This window comes from Poecilia reticulata, chromosome 14 (assembly GCF_904066995.2).
Source record: "Poecilia reticulata chromosome 14, P_reticulata-male-v2, whole genome shotgun sequence".
NCBI lineage: Eukaryota > Metazoa > Chordata > Actinopteri > Cyprinodontiformes > Poeciliidae > Poecilia > Poecilia reticulata.
In genome coordinates this window covers 6,746,174-6,767,422 of record NC_088843.1, presented here as the reverse complement: position 1 = coordinate 6,767,422, position 21,249 = coordinate 6,746,174, and the positions used below count along the sequence as shown (strand labels likewise).

Genomic DNA, 21,249 nt, shown 5'->3' with positions numbered 1-21,249 from the left:
CTGTTGGAGCAGAGAAAGTCAATATGAAGACAAACTATAGAAGTTTGTAAGGTTTGGCGAACCTGCCCTGAAGTAGGCCCTACTGAGAGTTTTTTGTGCACTCACCAGATTCATGTACATTGATAAAATCAAAAGAAAAAAAATCTAATTATGCATTTCTTAAAGTTTAATTGGTTGGCATTTTATAAGAATCTCAGAGGTCTTGACTTTCTCAACTTCTAATTTGCTTAGATGTTTAATCATTTATACTGCATTTGATCATTCCCTCCACAACTTGAATCACTGCTCATAACTTCAAACCAAATAAAATCTAGAGGTAAATATGATATTTTTTTTACTGTTTATCCCACTATATGCACTTTTGGGCATAAATGAAGTGAATCCCACTTGCATTGCACCCAAAGCATTCACCAATTCAATTGCAGGAGATAAAAGTGGTGTCTGGCAGAATAATGCATTCCTTCCAACCTGCATCCAATCGCCATTAGGCATGACTTTGCTGCTGAGACACCTTAGGCCATCTTGGACACAAAAAAACCATAAGAAAGTGACATCTGAGGCAGAGAATCTTTCACTCCTTTGAAGTTCCTGTGATACACTTAATAACCGTGGGGGTTTTTCCACTGGTTTCTACAAAGACAGCCGTTTATGACCCTAGGCGTAGCTCAGAGGGGGAATCCTCTGGGAAGAGGAAGCAGTGACTTCCTTCAGGTACTTCAGCATATCTGTTTGCACATTTATCGTTTGTCTTTGCAGAATCTACCGCATGCTCATTTATGCACGTCTTCATAGTGTCGGATGAATGACGACACCTATAAAATCGTGTGCTCTCCAACAGGAGTGCTCATCACTGCAGCATTTCCCATTGGCTTCACTTTATTATTTAAAAGAGGGATGAGTTTAATGTAGCCCATTGCTGGCACTGCAGAGACCAAAGCTTTACCCAAGATGACCAAAGCTTTACCCAAAATACTAACTGAAAGCTTTGGTTTTCCCTTTTCACTTCTTTTCTGCTGTCATTGTTCTCAGATATCTATCCAGATTTAGCTATATATGTATATATAACTGAATTCAAGTATTTCACCTGCAAACAATGAGGTATGTCTCCAAAAAAGCTCAAAACCGCTGAGTACTTCTGTGTTGTGAACAGACTGATAGTATTACCTTACATTACAATGCTTAAGAGTTTGAAGTATGAATTGCTGGCCAATTAGGATTCATTATAAATAACAAAGGAGGAAACCAGACATAATTAGATGATAGATGAAAGGGCAAAACAGCAAGGAAGAGGGATTATATGCGAATCCTTTCAAATGATCACAAATAATAGGAAGAAAACGGCAGGATGTACGTCAGACGGGATTTACTGCAATGAAATGAAGATGATCAGTTTGTAGTTGTGCTCAGGTGTTGAGGGAGTCCAGGTTGTTTTATTAGTGACCTTTAGCTCATTTGCTTAGTTGGCTGTGTTAACTCATCTTTTTCTTCACAGGACTCCATAGAGTCTCTTTGGACATTTTCCTTCCACTCAACTTTCCGCTTAAACCCAACACTAACGAACACAACTCCCCTACCCTCCTTTTCTTTAACAATGACTCATTGTGGTTTATCTTCTTTGTGATTATGATTATGTAGACATCAGCTAACATTTTTTTAAGGTTTTATTGGCTCTAGTGGCCTTTACTTCATAGTGAATTGACAAGAAAATGGGTAATGAGAGAAAGGGAAGAAATGCGGGAAAGATCACCAGGCCAGGAATCGAACCTGTGACAGCCGCATCAAGGACTTTAGCCTCCATGTGGGTTGTGCTTAACCCCTCCGCCACCACAGCACCATCAGATTTCTGTATTATTTAAATTTTTTTAATAGTTTTTGTAGCATTCTAATTTCCCTAGATATTGCATTTAGATTTTAATTTGTAGTAATATAATAAAATCTGATTAAACAGCAATAAATGTTTGAAATATATTGTCTTGTGTGTCATGATTACATTTAATATATCACTATCATTCTTTGAATTGAATTGCCGAAATAAATGAGCTTTTCAATGATATTGTGATGTACGGAGATGGAACTGTTTTTTTTAGCAAGACATAGCTTTAAAGATTAATAGAGTCTAGATCCATTGTTCCTCATAGGGTGTGGTAATTAGACAGAAAAATATATGAATGCAAACAATTTTGGCAATAATTTTAAGCATCAGTGTAGAAAAATCAAACATCGGTTGTCAGGCACCAGAAAATCCCAGTCGTACATGATTAAAGTGATGAAAAATCCCTGCACAACTCTGAAAGTCTGACGCTCTCATCTCAAGGTCGTAATGAAATGCAAATAATTATGAGTAACATAGCAGAATGTGCCATAATCCTACAAGAGAGAGAGCCATCCACTCTTTGAGAGACAGACACAGCAAGCACAGACATACATGAATTTAATATCCAATCGCTGGTGACTGAAACAGAGTCAACACTTAAAATAAGTCATGAACGAACCCACAGCGTAGTGGAAAATTTAACTGAACAAGATTGGAATTGGATAATAGGACTGCATGTCGCTGAACTGGTGGCTATAGTGGCGAAAACGGCACTGAAGAAGCAAACATACAACAAACACAGATGGTGAGCATTTTAAAAGCACAGGAAATGAATAAATCACAATGAACAAGCATCTAAGACTGAACGTGTAAAAAAAAGAAACAGGGATGAGGGTGGTGGTGAAGGGAATAAAGAGAGGAGAGCAGAGCTGAGGGGAGAGAGTGACAGTAAACTCCTGAATTCAGACGGATAAAGAGAATTTGCTCCTATAGCCAGAGGATGTGTTCCTCTGTACTGAATCCTGATGTATTACCTTTGGTCCGACACAGATCAGTGCACAGTGATTTAACCACAGAAAGAGGCTAACTACGGAAAAGGTCAGCATATTGACCTGGCCCATTTGTAACCGTGGTGACAGCTCGTTTAAATGTTTGTTTTTGGCAGGTTTTATTGATGCTAGCCACTACAAGCAAAGCAAAAACTTTATCTAATGTTTTGGATTTTTTTTTTTTTATTGTCAGTGACGTTACTTATTTTAAACTTTTGGAAAGAAGTGTACTTAACACACATTTACATTGCAAGTAAGACGTTTGTATACTCAATAAGCGCATGGCTGATATTATTTTGGGTTTTTTAAATAATTACTTAAACATTTTTGGCATGTCAAATGTCCGGTTCAAACTACCAAAACACGGTTGATGGCTACAAAAAATGTTTCTTTGTAAAGTCGTATGGGACATTTAGCAAAAAAAAAAAAAAAAGTAGTGTGGGTGAACCCATAATCATCATGTGGTGATTGGAGAAAATATTTTTGTTTAATTTAATAGCAGATGTGTGTGATATTATAATTCCACCTGGGAAGAGAATGTTTCCAATTCATCAGTTGAAATGAACAAGACTTTCATGATGAGTTTGTAAACTTCTACCCGGCACAAGATGGTTATTTTTTTTCAAACCCCGGCCATTAGGTATTTATATCACATTATTACATGAAGTTAAAAAAGTATCCTGCATGTCCTAATATGAAATCTCTTGCAATATAAAAACTGTTTATCTTAATGTGAGTTAGCAACCCAATTGGTATGATTTACAGCGGTCCCAAAAAAAATTCTTCTCAATTCACCTGAAGAGCTTCCCTTTCAGAACTAAATTAGCTTTTTCAATTTACATTTTTATTCAGACAAATTATTGCAAAAGATTTCCAACATTTGAGCCCAAAGCGAAGAAATGGGTATTTTTGTTCCTCTCAGAGTCAGAAAGTTAGTCAGCTTTTTTTTTAAACATCAACTTTTTTTCTAACCTGTGAAAGAAAATCTGTATGCACATAGATAATTTGTCACTCTTATTTAACAGAAAGGGGGGCTAATAAAGGGGCAGACATTTTATCTCGACTCTCACACTGCTTTTAAGAAGGAGGGAAAAAGGCCCTTTGAAGACATGAGAAAATATTCACAGCGATAACACAGATCTACACTCCATCTATCAAGCACAAACAAAACAGATAAGGAAAAATTGTCCTTGCAGAAGATATGGTGATAATTAGTCCTCTGACACTTGCAAAGTCGTACACAAAGCATTTTGCTACTATTAAGGCCGAATAAAGAATTCATGTAATGTGAACTGCGTGCAGTGCAACGTGGATGAAATGCAGATCTAGAGGAGGCAATTAGAGTTTTAGGTGGATATGTAAATCTAGATGAAGTGCTGGTACTTATGGGAGCAGAGGGTGTTGCTGCTGGGATGAAAGGCTTCTGCTGGAACAATCAATCTTGTTTGCAGTCAGCGGTGTGGGTTTCAACAAAAAAAATTATACCTGATCTTCTGTTGTATATAGTCAGAGGTTTTGGTGGGAAGTTTTTCTTAGACCTTAAATGGAATATGGGCAAAATACAATATATACTGTATACAGTATTTATTTAGTGTCATTTTTTACTTACATGGTGGACTGGATTGATGCAACTTTCAAAATTAAGACATTTTTTCAAGATGTGGCATTGTTTTCCCATTGTTTAAAATACCTGAACCTCCTTTCTTTTTTTAAGCATAATACTTGTATCCACTGACTGTTTAAAATAAGCCAAGCAACTACAGCTTAGTCATTCAAAAGAGTTAATATATTCATATTTTAGCCCTGGCATTAGTGCCCATCATCTACCAGCCATCATAGGAGAAGTTATTCTGGGGTTGGAGTTACAAATCCCTTACACTTGGGTGCAGCTACGTGCGCAACATTTTTCCAGACGAGCTATGAATTCAACACTTTCGAATGTCACACACCTTTGTATGAACTATGTGATGCTGTGAGCTGCACATTGTCCAAAAAAACCAAAACAAACCATCATCTTTCTACCACTTTCTGCCGTCTTGTTTGATGTTTGTACCAGTAGTAACATCCAGCTCTCGATCAAATGACTCATGTGAATGCAAAACAAAGTGTTTCCATTGTAGTTTTGCAAAATGCACCTATATGGTTGAAACGCCACCTCACAATAGTGCAATTTTTTTTTTTGAAAAATGTGAAGTATTTTTTTTTTTTATTTGGCATGTTTCCATTAAGCAAATTTACTGTAATCATATTCTAAGAACAGGAACATTTCCAAAACTGACTCCATGAGAAACTGAAAAATCCCCATCATATAGGTAGATGCTATCGTCTCTGAAGTCTGTAAGCCTGTAAGCCTGTAAGCCTGAACCCGTCTGCATGTTGTCGTACATAAACTCTGGAGAAAGTTTGCAGCTGCACAACAGTGTCCCAAGTGGAAAGCTTAAAATGTTCTGGTGGTGATTTTAATTAGATGTGTTCCTTTCAAAAACTGGGGTGGGTTCTTTAAGACTTCAACTAATGTATTTTGCAAAAAAACAAGAATCACTATTTTTTAAGAAATTCATGGTTTTTATGTTATTTCTACATTCCTGGTTTTGCCACGTCACATTTATTGATCTATTTATTCATTCTAACTTTTCGGAGCTATATCTAAAAGCATGTGCAGAAACATACTGGGCAGAGTTTGCATTTTAAAATATGGATAAAATCCATCAACCTTTCAATGATATATTTTTTTATATAAATATGTTTAATTCAACCTATTTTTGTATAGCTGATTTACAATAAATAAAATGTATATGGTCCCAAGGAAAAATAAAAAAAATCTAAACACCCACTGCCAAATAAATGTTACAACTGATTTGTGTTTGCATAAACTTCCCTCACATTACAGTGAGTGAGCTTCACAACATCTCGAACTGAAGCGTGTGAAAAATCCATCAGAATTAGCAACAGAGATCCAAGCTGTTCTTAACCTGATGGAGGACATTCATCCTGCCACTCCTCGTCTGTAATAGGGCCACATAATTACCAGCGGCTCCCCCAGAGCCTTGCCCAGTTCATACGCCTAGGGCTCTCATTACCCACAATGCTGCCTGGGCTGTTAAATATCAAACACCTCTTTGTGCTCGAGGCACTGACCGCCCCTCAGCCTGCGGCAGCCCCTCCGTGCTCGCACTGCGTGTGCTTGTGTGGGATTGCCTGCGTAAGCGTGAAAACGCACAAGTGTGGATCGGTGATTAAACTAATCTTGTTCATAACAGGAAACCTCACTTAGGTGTAGATTTATATTTTGCATCATCCTTGCTTCCTTTAAAATGCTGGGCTTTGACTCACAAAGTCACATAAGAAAATGTTAACAACGTATCTAAAAATTTTGTTTTCCTCTGCAGATTTTAAATGCAGAACAAATTTGCTTAAACTCTTGAGACGATTACAGAGGACAAAGACGACACAGTAAAGAGAAAATCATTGCCTTGACTGTTTCATTTTATAAGCCTTCCAGATTTAACCAAAATATTGCCCCAGGAGAGGGAAAGAAAATAATATAAGCATTTACTTGCACGGTCAATAACATTTCTTCTTTTAGCTGCATTCTTAAAATAAACATTATTCTTTTGTGCACTAACACTTGCCTTTAGGCAAATGTCTGAAAAATAAAGCTTCTATTCAAATAAAAAAATCTCCATGATTAAAGGCAGAACATATCTAATTTTCAGCTTTTGTAAATATCATCTAGAGTTTTAAAAACTGGTGGTAAACATATTGGCATCTAAGCCAGATTCACATTTCTTTGTGTTACTAAAGTATGCAACTCTGATGAGCCAACACATTAAAAGAAATTACATATGAACCCAATATTGACCTTTAATTATCTGCCCAGTGATACATGATGCCGTGTGGCTAAAAGGTTCTGTGCTAATTGTCCTGTGGGTGTGTTTGTGAAGTTTCTCACACAGCATAAGCGATGCTCTCCAACTACACATGTGACCACATAATGTAATGCAAGCATATCTGAAATTCATTAAAGCATGTGTAACTTCAAGTTCTGCCAAATTACACTTTTTTCACACATACTAACACTACACTAAATGATACACACCTGCAAATGTATGCTTAGATTTTTATAAAGCTGAGGAACTTGGACAAACGTATGTTTTGTCTAATTAAGGGACCTTCAGCTGCTACATATCAATACCAAAATTGTCTTCTCAATATGACCTTGTCTATATTTTCTCTTCTTACAAGTACAAATGTTAGTGTATTGAGTATAAATCCAACTGATCTCTAGACATATCTATTCAGGTTAACTTGGAGAGCCTTATTAAGAGAAGCAGCCAAAAGGTCCTTGGTAATTTGGAGGATCTGCAGAGATTCACAGCTAAGGTGGGAGTTTGAGTCCACAGGACAACTACTGTCCTGTTAGTAGTCCATCTGCTGGCCTTCACAGAAAAGTGGCAAAACGAAAGCCCTTTTTTTTTTTTAAGAAAATGTATTGTGTGTGGGTAGGTTAAGGAGCAGAGAGGCACCTAATCAGTGTGGTGCCTCTGTAATTTATCACATCATTTACACACACACAAACAGCTGTTAAATGCAAAAAATGCAGACCGTGGACAGTCTGTTGCAGGGAAACACAGAGACAGACAGGACAAACAGCCATGCACACACACTCACACCAAGGGACAATTTAGAGAAACCAATTAACCTGACAGTCATGTTTTTGTACTGTGGGAGGAAACCGGAGTACCTGGAGAAAACCCACCATGCAAAGGGAGAACATGCAAACTCCATGCAGAAAGACCGGGGCCGGGAATCGAACCCAGAACCTTCTTGCTGCAAGGCAACAGCTCTACCAACCTATAAAAATGCAATTCATACTATTATTCCTCACAAAAGTAAGGGGTTGCAGCTTTGAGGTGATTAAAGATAAAGTAATCTGCAGAGGGAGATTATGTGAAATGCTTTATGTTGAAATTCAGTGATTTATTTCTTTGTTTGGTCATTAAAATATATTACTTTATTGATCAAAGTAATCCTTATTTTATAACTTATAAAGACCCCCAAATATAAAAAGCCTTCAATTGAGAAAAAAAATCAGCCTGTTTTGAAAGACGTTTAAACCTACAGGGTATTAGTTACTTTTCCTTTTCTGTGCTTTAATTTTTTATGCTTGTTTGCATCAGTGCGTAATTTAAATTATACTTCTTGTTTCTCTTAATGTTTTTAGCTTTCCATTGAGTGTTTTATGCTTTTACCAAGCAATTTTCTAACTCTGCATTTTGATTAACTAGTGATTTTTATCTTGTGAAGTATTTGTTCTTATGTCCTGCAGTTTGTGGATGTCAAACAGATACACACACCTCTTAATGTCTCCCTAAATAACAAAGATTTCTTACATCAGAAAGTGGCTGCTGTTGTAAGATTGCAGGAGGATGCACACAGTAGCAATGTATATCCAATAAAATATGCTGATTGTTAAATCTTCATATCTTGAGCATAACTGGAAAATATATATGGCAGTGTTACCTGAATTGAATAAATCTGATTCTGGTTTTACAAAGTAAAAGCAAAGCACCTTGATGCATATTTAATAGCAACGCTGCTCAATAGTTTCCTTTTCACATTTGTTATACTGACAAAAGATAAACTACAGTCAGCCTTAATGCTACAATCTATGGCTTATGTGTCTTATATCTTAAATGTGGCTGTCAGAACTTAAAAATTATTTTCACATTAAAAAGTGTAAAAAAAAAATAAACGTGTGCGATGTTTTTGTGAAATGTACACATTCACAAATATTATTATTATTACTATTAATGGGGATAATTCATTAAATTACAAAACTGTAAAAATGATACTTGTTTGAAAAGATAATGATTATCAGACATGTATCTGATCACTTCACTGTTTGACCAAAACATAATTTGCAGCCCATGAATGCAGAAAAGAGACATGGATTTGTCAGAGCTAATGTTCAGCATCACGGCTTTGACTGACAGATAATTTTGTCTGTACATCCAAATCTAATTAGAACAAAAAAAAAAAATAAAAATAAAAAGCTAAATTATGCTTCACTGATCTGTTTAGAATAACTACTGAGAATAGTTTACAAAAAACTAGTTTTACTATGAGAAGCGATAAAAATACTTAGCAGCTGACTTATCAATTGATCACCATAATTATTTACAATGAAAAACTCTGAGACTGAGGAAGTAATAAAGAGACCCAGTAAAATTAGGCAAACTCTAAGGATTAATGTATAAAGGCTGTTTGCTCTCCAGTCCAAGTCAGCTGACTTCTATATTTTAACCATAAATTACATTTATTTTTTACCTTTCAAACTACTGTGCCTTATTGCTTATGTAAAAAAACACTGTTATTGTCATTACGGTCATTGTTGATACTCCACAGCTGCACAAACGATGCCTCTCACAAGTATTTGCAGTTCACGCTACTGAAAAAGTAGCACAAAAACACCTCAAAGTCATGCAAAAGTCATTTTCCATGGCCTTTCTGAACTCCTCCCACGCTCGTGTTTTTCCCTCAGAGACCACCCGAGCCGCAAACCGCTTAGGCTGCTGGTACCAATCAGATGCTTCCAAAAAGACCCACAAGAACTCCGTCTTCAGCCTGACAACATCCCTCAGCACCAGTGTTGAATTCTTTTGTTAATAAATTCTTATATAATGGAAAGAAGATATCTGTGTTTATTCCGCACGTGTGTAAAATCATGGTGATCAGATGAGGCTAGAGCTGGACTTATGCTTTTAGCTGTTGCAGTTATTAAGAGTTATTCATTACCACAACTAAACTCCTATTGCTGCACAACATCAGTTGTGAATCATTTCCCTCTGCGGGTCATCAGAGGTGTTTTCATTCTGTGTTTCTGGGATGAGGACTAAACAAGGCAAAGCAGCATTTAGTTTTTATGCGCATCAACTCTCAAAACAACTGTCGAAAAAATTAAAAAATAAATAAAAATATACAGAAAATATGGGGGTCACAGCCGAAAACATTAATGTTAAATCCCGTAAGACTGGTTTATTGTTTCTATCCTGTCTCTGTTTTATCTTTGCTTAAAGTTTCATCTTTCTAGTGAAGTTTCATTCATGTCTTAGGTGTATGATTTTCCCATCTCTGTAATGCTGTTCTTCCTGTAAAGCTTTTTTTAAGATACTTTTTGTAGCAAATAAACTTTATTTGCTTTTCTACCTTAATCCTTAAATGATGTGTTAATTTTTGGTTAATTTGTTTGTTTTTAATAAATATTTACCCTGGGAAGAAAAGTCCTTATAGTCTTCGTATTTAATTTAAGTAATTTCTTTCTTTCGATTCATTTTTGATAAATTCACCAAAAAAATGGATATTACGCAACTTAAAGTAGCTGCTAGCTGGAAAATGGCAAAAACTCTTACCGTTGTCCTCAACAGAGAAGTGAAAGACATCCAAAGTAGCATTTTCTTCACCCCTCAGTACATAGCAGATGTTCAGGTCATCGATATCAGCTGCAAAAGAAAGTTACGTTTATTTCTTAAAAAACCCCTTTATCTTGAAGAGCTCATGTGACAGTGAAACATCTTTAAAAGTAAGAACAGATAAACTTTGAGATCATATACGACAAAAGCTGAGATATTAGCTCTTTTGCTCTATAAAGCAAAAAACATTTGACAAGAACATAAAAGAATGCAAATGAGGGTCAGTTTAATCTAAATGGTTTCATAGTCGAATCAATGTGAGGTGAGGCATGATGAAATTTTAAAACTGTCTGATAGCTAAGGTCTAAATTACACAACTAGGAGATTTGTCCTTGACAGGAAATGAAAAAAAAAATTTAAGAAAGAATTTGCATTTTCTGATTAAAAAACATTCATGTGATGTTTCATGCTGACTGCAGAAATAGCCTCAAACAAGCTTTTGAAGTTGTATCGCAGCCTTTTGGCTTGTTCAAACACTTCCTCCGTTCAAATAACTGTTCAGAGACGCAAGCTGTCCCGCTTTAGTATCGGCTATACTAGCAGCAGGTCTCTAGTATCACACTGATTCAATTACTTATCAGTGCTCAGCATGAACAATTTCCAACCAGAGGAATCATTTTTGAAAGTCATGCATCCGTAATCTGGAGCGATAAGGGCTGCAAACCTGATATCCAAAGCGGCTCAAGCTAAACCAAAGACAAGAAAAAAGGGTTTAAATTTAAGAGCCTTAAACCTGTCCATGTCAACAAAAAAAAAAAAAAAAGAAAAAATCAGGGGATAGTGGACCTTTTAATGACAGACAAGGTAAGAATGTTAAGAATAGGATTGCACAGGGCATCGCACATCTGTTTCCTGAACTTTGCTGAATTACAGGGCTGTGTTAGCACGTCCCTCCCCACCATTCCCTACAAAACATCTATTATAGCACAGAGAAATCATCAATGCTGCTAAAGAGCCTTCTCCCAGCAAAGCTTATTCTTAAATAATAGATGTCAGAGGAAGAAGGTTCATAACACAAAAGCCTTGACTTTTGACTGGGATGTTTACCACTTATACCGTAGGTGGCCTCGTCTGCTTTTTCCTTTCCATTGTTTTTATTAGTTTATGTATACAGTAACCTTGAATAAGTATTTCCCTCTTATATATCGGTTTTGATTTTACTTTTTAGTCAGATGCTTCAGATCATTAAAGAAATTAGCAAGAAGCTAAACAAGCCTAAACAACCTGGCCTTGATCGAAAATGTAATGAGCCTCGGGATTAATCACATATTTTGTTCGGTTTGGCTAGCTAAATGGAATCCTCATTTGAAATTTGCATGTTTTATTCATTCATTTGTCTGAAGTTAAAATTTCCTTGATGATTTGAAACATTACAGTGTGACAACAAAAAAAAAGAAAAGCAAGAAGTCAAAGAAATATGTATGGAGATAAATACTTTTAACAGAACTGTAAGTGATTATTCTGAAAGATTTGGCCTGCAGGAAGAGAATCCTCCTTGCAGGACAGACCTGAACCTAAGAACCTTACAAATCTAAAGTTAACAGTGTGAACAGAGGGCACGCTCTTCATTCATTATTTAAAAAGATCGTCTCTTGGGAAGTGCCCTGGAAAAAGGACAAGTAAATAAAGAGCAAAGGATTGTCTCTTTCACCTGACTGCTTCTTTTGATGAGCCTGTTTGGTCTCTCTGACTCAATCTCTCACGACCCTTCCCTCATTCTTTATTTCTCTCATGTCACTTACATCCCCTCACCCCGCTTCCCTCGCCACCTCCTCTGCACTCTCCTTCCCCTCTTCAATGCCGTGCTGCTTCTTTTTCTTTTTTCACTCGTCTTATCTGCGGCCTTTTTTGTTTGGAAGACCGCAGCCGCACACTGTTTGTAAGAAGTGTCCAACTCCTCCAGGCTTAAAGAGCTCTTTCTCACTCTGTGTTCTCAGCTCATATCTTTGCTTACAGCAAGCAGGTGAATTTTTGCACATGTTGGCTTAATTGCCGTGCCATGATGATTGCATTGCTTCAAACAGCAATCAGTGGCATTGTTGTCTCTGTGCATGTGTCAATACTTATCCATATTCAAATCTGCAGAGTTCATTGGCAATGTCAGAACATTTCCAGGAATTAATACAAAACTTTACTCTGGATTCATAGCAAATATTTTTACAGTCAGTAAAAATATTTGGAAGGAAAGCAGGAAGGAAGTTTAGAAATAAATACAAATAAAATCCAATATTTTCCCACACACCTGTTTCTTCTTCCCTATTTATCCAAACATGGAAAATGCAAAAATCATATTCTTCACTTTAACATCGTTCTGCAGTCTGTGTAAAAAGTCGGACACTAACCAATGTGGTGGTGGTCAATGCATTCTCTATAATTTTACAAGACACATAGCATCCCAATACTTCAAACTGACTGGACCCAGTGAAACTACCCGAATTTACTGCATCTCAAATACCATCCTGTCACTTTGAGCTCTGCACTGACCTTTTCACACCATTCTCTACCTCTGTCCTGCTTCATTTAACAGACCTCCAAAGAGAACATCAGATGTGAACATCACCCCGGGAGACGCAGACAGAAAATTAATTATTCATCTGTTACGTCTACAAAAAACATCAGCCTGTAACTTTGGTCTGCTAATTACGATTTGATGAGCAAGGCACATCCAAATCATACCCATAAATTAACTATTGAAATTCCCAAGCTGGCACTTGTCACACGTACGAATAATTATAACCCCATAAATTAAAATCTTTGGGAAGCAGAGTGTGAAAAATTAATCAAAACTTACTGATTTACAGGGAATTTGAATGTCACACTTTTTTCTTCAATAGCAAATCACAAGTTAGGAGGTTATAATTATTTGATCACAAAAACATGATGAAAAGCAACTTCTCTGAGCAAAGAAATATGACAATTATACTCTCAAGACACAGTTTTCAAACATTTTGTTTACAAATAATTTATGACAAATTACTAGCAGTAACAATTAGACATCTCTCTACCTACTGCTTGCCACTGCCAGCTAGCTGGCAGAAAACAGACTAAAATAACTTTGTCTCAATTACAGAAAAGCTTGTTATAACTTCGGTCAAAAATAGTGTAGAAATGAACAATGTTCTAAAACTAAAAGGTATTTATACTTGTAGGCTTTCTGTATGCTTTCATGCAACATCTGTATAATATTCAGCAAGAATGTCAATAATTGTTCAAGGAATCAGTTTTTCATCCTTTGTCATTAAATTACAAACTAAATGTGTTATTTTGAAACTATGAAAAAGTCAGATGTTTATCCTTTTTCTAGATCCTAAAACGAGAAATACATTTGTGGTTGTATAACTGTAAAATAAAATAAATAAATTCAGATTCTAGATACTTATAAAACATGATAAGTTGTCCTTCTTTAAAGACTTGTTTAGGTTTTGCAGCTCTGAACAAACAATGGCAAAAATTGTTGGAAAGGTTGCTGAATCCCATGTTTGGCGTATGGGTAAACTTACATAACAGATTCAGTGTAAATTTAAATAAATCTTTGTGAAACACTAACTTGATCAAACAAATTTCTGTTATACAATTATTGATAACTGGCACTGAGAGACTGCTTCTGTGCTTTTCTGGTAAAATACTGAGCACCAGAGTAACTTATTATACTATTAAGAGTTATTGTCAGAGCTTACCTTGACTAAAGGCATCAATGGAGTTGTTTCCGTGTCCCAGGTTGACGATGTAGCCGTGTTTGGGTTGGGTAGTGATGTGGAACACCACCGAGGCCGGGATGCTGTCCCTGTCCTCCACTTTTAACACTTTAGGGCTGATGGGGAAGCCCAAATGACCTGTGGCCAAAATCTTCAAAGTGGCTGCACCTTTATTTACCACAATCTGAGGGATGCCATTGTCTATTGCCACAATTGTAATCTTCATAGTCTGAGGACGTCTTGTCTCAAAAATTGTGTTGGGGAAAACATAGAAGTCTGTGTGTGTGCCATCAGTGACAGTGAAGGAGAATGAGTCTTCTAGTGTTTCAGTTCCATCGTGTTTGTAGCTGACGAGGTTTTCGTTGAGGTCTTGTTTTGTAAAGCTGGCAACAGGTATGGACTGGTTGTACAGCACCTTGCCATGAACAGGCAACTGGGTTATGGTAAATTTAATCAATTTCTCAGCAGTGTCCGGATCTTCAGCAGTTAGCTCGAAGGGTGTGATTAATTTCAGTTGACCTTCAGTGACAATTAGGCCATTTATAGTCACAACAGGTTTCTTGTTGTCTACATCCACAATAGATATTCTAAATGTTCTGAAAATGGGATTGTACCCATCTGTGACTTCAAACTCAAAACTATCCATTTTTACCTCATCATCAGAGGTGTGAATGTAAAAAATCTTGCTGCCTGCTAGCTGAAGTTGGGTAAAAGATCCAATGGGTATCCCAGGAGTGTCTGTGCACTCAAGGTGCCCCCTGACTGGGGCCCGTGTGACAGTAAAAACTAATTTCTCGTCAGGACTGTTGAGATCAGAGGTGCTTAGAAGATCTGTGGACAAAGTCACCCTGCCACCTTCTCTTAGAGACACACCTTTACTGATCACATCCGGGAATACGATGTCAATGCTGCCCACAGTGATATAGAAGTAACGATCTATGAGTGAATTTATTCCATCGGTCACATCAAATTTGATTAAGTCTCTGAAGCCATCTTGTCTATTGTGTGTGTACAATATGAGTCCTACATCAATTTCAGATTGTGTGAAATTCATGCCAAGTGTGATGTTCTCAAGAAACCCGGATGGTGTTTTTCTCTGCAGGAGACCCTGGCCAGGTCCAAATCGGATTATATATGTAAGCGTGCTGTCTTCAGAATCTAAATCTGTTGCTTTGAGGACTTTATTATTAATCTCCTTTGTCTCTCCAACTTCCACCTCCAGGCCATCATTGACAGCCATCCTGGGGGTCTCATCATCAACAGGGATGATCATAATAACGGCTGTTTTCTGCACAGAATACTTTCCATCTGTCACAACGATATCAAAGCTGTCCTCTGTTGTCTCTGAGTCATCGTGCTCATAAATAATACTCGACGCCTCTCTAATCTCTTCTAAGGTGAAGTTAGACACCAAAACAGAGCCCGTGGATAGCTGATTTAAAATGGCACCATGTTTGGGAGGTTTGGAGATGATGAACATCAGCTCCTCAGGTGGAAAATCAGCATCTGCTCCATTCAGAATCGGAGGGTCGATGATAATGTTCATCCCCTCCATCACAACTATCTCCCTCAAATAAACCTCTGGCTTTTCATCATTTGTTGGGATGATTATGATTGGAAAGAAATGATTCTCTGAGAAATTGATGCCATCAGAGCACCTAAACGTGAACCGATCCTCCACTGGCTCTACCCCCTTGTGAATGCTTTGCACATAGAAGATATTTCCCTCCCTTATGTGTCTTAGAGTAAATGCACTGATAGCTGTTCCTGACCTTGACTTCTCTGAGCCTGGAGCAGGGGATATATTTTCTACATAGCCTGCAATGGGCTGCACAATGACAGTGCAAAGGATGTCATCTGTTGGAGTGTCATTATCATCAGCGTTCAAGTGCTCAGAGCCAATACCATATTTCTCTCCTTCAATAACGCTGAACTGGAGCCCAACTCCAATCTCAGGGGCCTGATTGTCAACAGGCAGGACAGTGACTTGTATATGGACTCCACTGACTATATTGCCCCCTACTGTCCAATCATCAGACATGTCTGTGAGGGTCAAATTAAATCCATCTTCCTGAGAGAAGAGACCTATCTCACCACCAGTGTGTGCATACACAACCTCCCCATTAATTATGTCGGCTTGTGTAAACCTTGCAGCAGGCACTCCTTTAACTAATATTTCCCCAAAGACTGGGGGATCTTCCACAATAAACATCAGCTGGAAATCATCAGTATCATCATCATGGCCTTGAATCACATTTGCTGTTATTTCTGCCACACCATTTTCCAGCACGTCCATGTGAGACCCGATTGTTCCTGAGGGGAGACTGATGGAGGGAGTTTCATCATCAATGGGCTTTACAATAACTTTAACTGTCACAGTCACAACATGCACCCCATCACTGACATCAAGCTGAAAATCATCGCTCACTGTCTCCTCCCCGCTGTGAATATATGATATTTTCCCCTCTGAGATGTCATCAAGTTTGAAAATCCTGTTTTTCTCCAGGTCAGTGAACACAGCCTTAATCTCGCCATGTTTAGGTGGTCGACTCAGAGCAAAAGTTATCTTTTCGCTTTCTGTATCAAGGTCTTGGGCATCCAGCTCTGCAGCGGTCATAATGTGCATTCCGCCTTCAAACACGGTAAAACCGGTGTTTGTGATTTGCGGTGGGTTGTTATTGACTGGCTGCAGAAAGATTGTGAACACCCCCTCTACGCTGTTCCCTGCCATGTCTTCGACGGTGTAACGGAACTGTACTACATGGGCCGTGATTCCCAGTTCCACGTTTGGTGGCGCATAGGATATCTTATGATGGTTTATTTGAGCTTGAGTAAACTCTGTCACTTCAGAGTCAGGACGATCTGTCAACACTAATGATCCAAATACAATGGGGTTATTTTCATCTGTATCGGTTGGAGCCTGGATGAGTGTATATTTGAGGTCACGATCCTCTGAGTCCACATCAGTGTAACGGAGGACCTCTTTAGAGAATTGAGTGAGTTCATACTCCTCAACAGTCATCTGCAGGGTAGTGCCGGGGTACAGCTCAGGGGACACGTCATCAATCGGTAAAACACGAATTACAAATATACTATCTCCAGATAAATTAGGTGGGTCATTGTCATCCTGAACAGTGAACAAGAACTGATCCATGATTGTTTCTATGCTGTGGGGGCCTGTGTGCCTGTAAAACAACTTTCCATCTGTGATGTCTTTCTGAAGCCATTCTGTCACCTCCTTCTCATACATTTCATCCTCAGCATTGAATTTCCAAGAGGAGGGGTCCTCTGGGGCGTCTGACTGTCGCAGGAGCACGGTGCCGATTGTGGAAAAAGGGGGAATAATGGTAAATTTAATTGTTGAGTCTTCAGAGTCAATATCAGCAGCACTGAGCACAAGAGGCGATATGGGAATCGTTTGGTGTTTGAAAAGCACCAGACCCATGTTTGCATTGATGATTGGCGACTCATCATCGGTGGGGACGATAGTGATGGGAAAGAGAAATTCAACTTCATTTTTCCCATCTGTCATCTTGAAGACAATATTGTCACTGTATGTGTCGCTGCCATCATGCTGATAGATAACAGCCCCCGTTGTGAGGTCAGCAGGTGTGAAAGATTTTCTCTGAGAGCCCAGCACCATGAGCCCCCCGTGCCGTAAGCCGTCCACCACTGTGACTGTGACAGAGTCCAGGTTGTCCTCGTCGCTGATCTCCAAGTTGTGTGTGCTGATGAGAGGCCGTGACTGGCCCTCGTACAGTAGCTGACCCGTGTTACGCGTCACAACAGGGGCCAGAGTGTTCATCGGCTTCACAACAATCATAAAAGCAAATGGGTCAGAGACGGCCCCCTCCGTGTCTATCACCTCAAACTCCAGCTGAAAAATCCTTTCTGTGTCCGAGTCCAGAGAAGGTGGAACATAAGCTATTTTCAAATCCTGCAGGTCTTTCTGGTAGAAGGAGGTGATTGGGAGGTTTCTGTCATCTGTGCTTACTATGTAACCCTCTTCATAAGATAAGGGAGAACTGATGTTAAAAATGAGCTCTTCTGGGTCTGACTCTGTATCCTCAGCAGCCAGCATGTCAGGGGTGAGGGCTGTCATCACAAACTGGCTCACCTCCATCATCATCATGGTTACAAAGCTGGGTTTGGGGGGAGTGTTCTCCTCTCCATCTCTGATGCGAACCATAAGATGAAAATACTCCTGCTTCACCAGGTTCCCTTCTTTATCGTGGAGTTCTGCAACCATAGGAACATAATCCCTGTTTGGAGATTTGCGATTAAACGTGTGCTCGTAGCGTATTTCCGCTTGTATAAATTCGTCACAGTCCATCACTGTGGAAAGTTTACCTCCATCAACGAGTTCTCCATATCTGGGCAGTGTGCTGACGCCGGATAAGGATGCCACTTCGCATTTGTAATTCACTCTATCATAAGTAAACTCTAATATCTTCATATCGACAGGATTACTAATCCCTTTAAGACGATCAACAGTGAGTGGCACGTTTTTGGTGAGTAACTCCAGCTGCGTAAAAACTACTTCCACCTCCATCATGAACGGGATAATAACAGTTTCGGTTTGAGCGTCATACCTGAGCTGCAGCCGCACTCTGTCCCTGGCCGGACTCCTGGAGCCGTAGTGAGAATATGTCACGTCGCTCGGACCAAAATCGCATGGAAACTTTTTGGGAGCGAGGTGCCCAGGTCTCTGCGTGAGCGGGTCGTTGTCCAGCACGGTGATGCTGCACCGGTCTCCCGGCTGCGTCTGAACCACCAGGTCGTTGATGGGGTCGATGAAGACCGATCTTCCGAAAGGCACGCGTATTCCGTTGTTGGCCACCAGGATTGCGTCCTCCGACAGCTCGGACCGGAGCGCGTAAAATAACCCGGAGCTGTTGGGCTGCGCTAAAACAAAACCTGTTACTGAAAAGCACAGGAGAAGTCCGCGGAGCAGCATCTTCGCGTCCGAAAACAGCGCCGCTGTCGATGTGCTGCCGTTGCAGTGCCCACCCAGGCTGTTTCACTCGAAAAGAATCAAATCCCGAGAAATGATGGGAGTCAGATGGATGTGACTCCCGCACATCTGTCCGTCCGAAGCATCCACATACTCAGCCTACACAGCGCACAAGAGTTTTAACTTCATGCTCCAGAGAAGCACTGGCTGAGCTGCTCCCGCCCATTCCCGCACATATTGGAGGATTTCTGAAGGCTTGTGGGCTCACCAGCATCGCCAATGGGCACTACACTTGACAGTCACCAAAAGAGGCTGGATTAGGAAGATGAGCTGAATTACTTCCAACGGATATAATTGCCTTGGCACAACACCCATTATCGGCTTTGTCCAGGTACAGGCACTTTGCGAAGTGATAAGGTAAAATATGACATATCACAATGAAGGTGTTTTCAGTTGTATTTTGCAAAACACAGACACCTTAAGTGCAATGGTCAATTAGACTTTAACTTTAAACCAATGGTGTACGTCCCCTCTTATCAAAACGGATTGAATTCTACACTGTAAAAACAGTTTTAACAAACGTATTAAGTTAACATGGGCAATACTAAAATGTTTTAGTCTTAACTCTGATGAGTGAGCTCTTTTTTGTCTTTATTCGTTTCTTTCTTTCTAACTTTCTCTTTTCCTCTCTTTCTTTCTTCTCCCTTTATATGGTTATAAAAACAACTGGTTGTGCTCTAATGAACCAAGTATTCTAGGTTTCTTTACTTTTTATCATGCCATTGTTTGAATATGAGGACAGCTGATCTGAGAGATAATATTGTGCTTGAGCTATAAACCTTAGAACTAGCAAGGCCATGATTATCAGTAAATGTATTTTACCTGAAGGGGTGGTGTGATGTATTTTCCAGCCACATTGAGCCTTTTTATAGCAAAATCAGGTAATTATTTTACCTTCAGTTGTTAAAAAAAAGTTCTGTATAAAAGTTCTGTTTAAGTGTTCTCCTTTAACTGTCACCCAAAAACATGCAAATCAACGGCTCTATGAAGACACCCATATTCTAATAGTTAAGGGATGAGTTAACAAACTTGGCTGACTTGTGGCAACGAATGTCCTCAGATGATTTAAGGCACATGTGTCAAACTCAAGGCCCACAGGCCAAATCTGGCTCGTCATAACTATTTCTGAGGGCACAGCTGGTAGAATTAGTCAGTCTATATTTGAATAATCAAATAGAAGAGCAGCTAGAAAAGCAGCAGCTGCACAATTAATCAACATTTCATAAAAAACAGGAAAACAGCATGTTTTAAACTTTCACAAACTTTATAGCATATAAGCTCAGACTGATCAATGCCAAATATTTGTAATTAGAAGGAATATAATTTTACACCTGCATCATTGTCATCAGTGAACATAAACAATTATTGGTGGATACAGAGGATTCCCTCTTTCACCACAGATACATCTACTTGGTCTTCTTTGGCTATAAAATTATGACCAACAAGAGCCTCACCTCACTCTTTCATGAAGTCATATACACTGCTCAAAAAAATAAAGGGAACACTTAAACAACACAATATAACTCCAAATAAATCAAACTTCTGTGAAATCAAACTGTCCACTTAGGAAGCAACACTGATTGACAACGGGGACCCTCGTCGGGTCAATCAGTGTTGCTTCCTAAGTGGACAGTTTGATTTCACAGAAGTTTGATTTACTTGGAGTTATATTGTGTTGTTTAAGTGTTCCCTTTATTTTTTTGAGCAGTATACTTTATCCTCCATGTCGAAGCAAATCAATAAGCAATAGTTTGTGAATAGTTTTCATTGTTGTCCATGCAACACAAATAAACACTTAATTAAGCAAACATCTACATATAAATTCTGTTCAAATCATTATACATTACCAATAAAGCCAGAGAACACAATAAAATATACAACTTTATCAGACATAAAGTTTGATTTAAAAGTTAAAGCAGAGGCTCATATTTGATTCTCCCAAAATCTCCTTTTTGTAGTGGAGCTAGAAATGTTCTCATATTCTCATGTTACCTGCTGAAGGGTTTGGCAGTCTGTGCATTTCAGGCTTTACCCCACGTAAAGTCTGAAATGCTCTGCTGTTAGGAAATAGGAACAGTATAGACATGACTTTTTTATGGAGACTAGAACATATAAGCATTCATATTATTGCTTTAAGCCATACAATTTGGTTCTTATTTTGTCTATAAACACATACACAGATGAAACTGGATAGTGTGTCACTTCA

General features: G+C 38.7%; 1 protein-coding gene across 1 annotated transcript in view; it reads right to left on the bottom strand.

The window, feature by feature from the left end:
* Positions 1-19,693, bottom strand: part of frem2a (FRAS1 related extracellular matrix 2a) — a 71,679-nt gene extending 51,986 nt beyond the window's left edge. Inside the window, exons 1-2 of the mRNA XM_008427274.3 lie at positions 14,012-19,693; positions 10,275-10,364 (exon numbers count right to left, since the gene is read on the bottom strand). Of these exons, the coding sequence (XP_008425496.2) occupies positions 10,275-10,364; positions 14,012-18,986 (5,065 nt within the window). The 5' untranslated portion in view covers positions 18,987-19,693. The remainder of the gene's footprint in view (positions 1-10,274; positions 10,365-14,011) is intronic.
* Between the last annotated feature and the right edge of the window lie 1,556 nt (positions 19,694-21,249).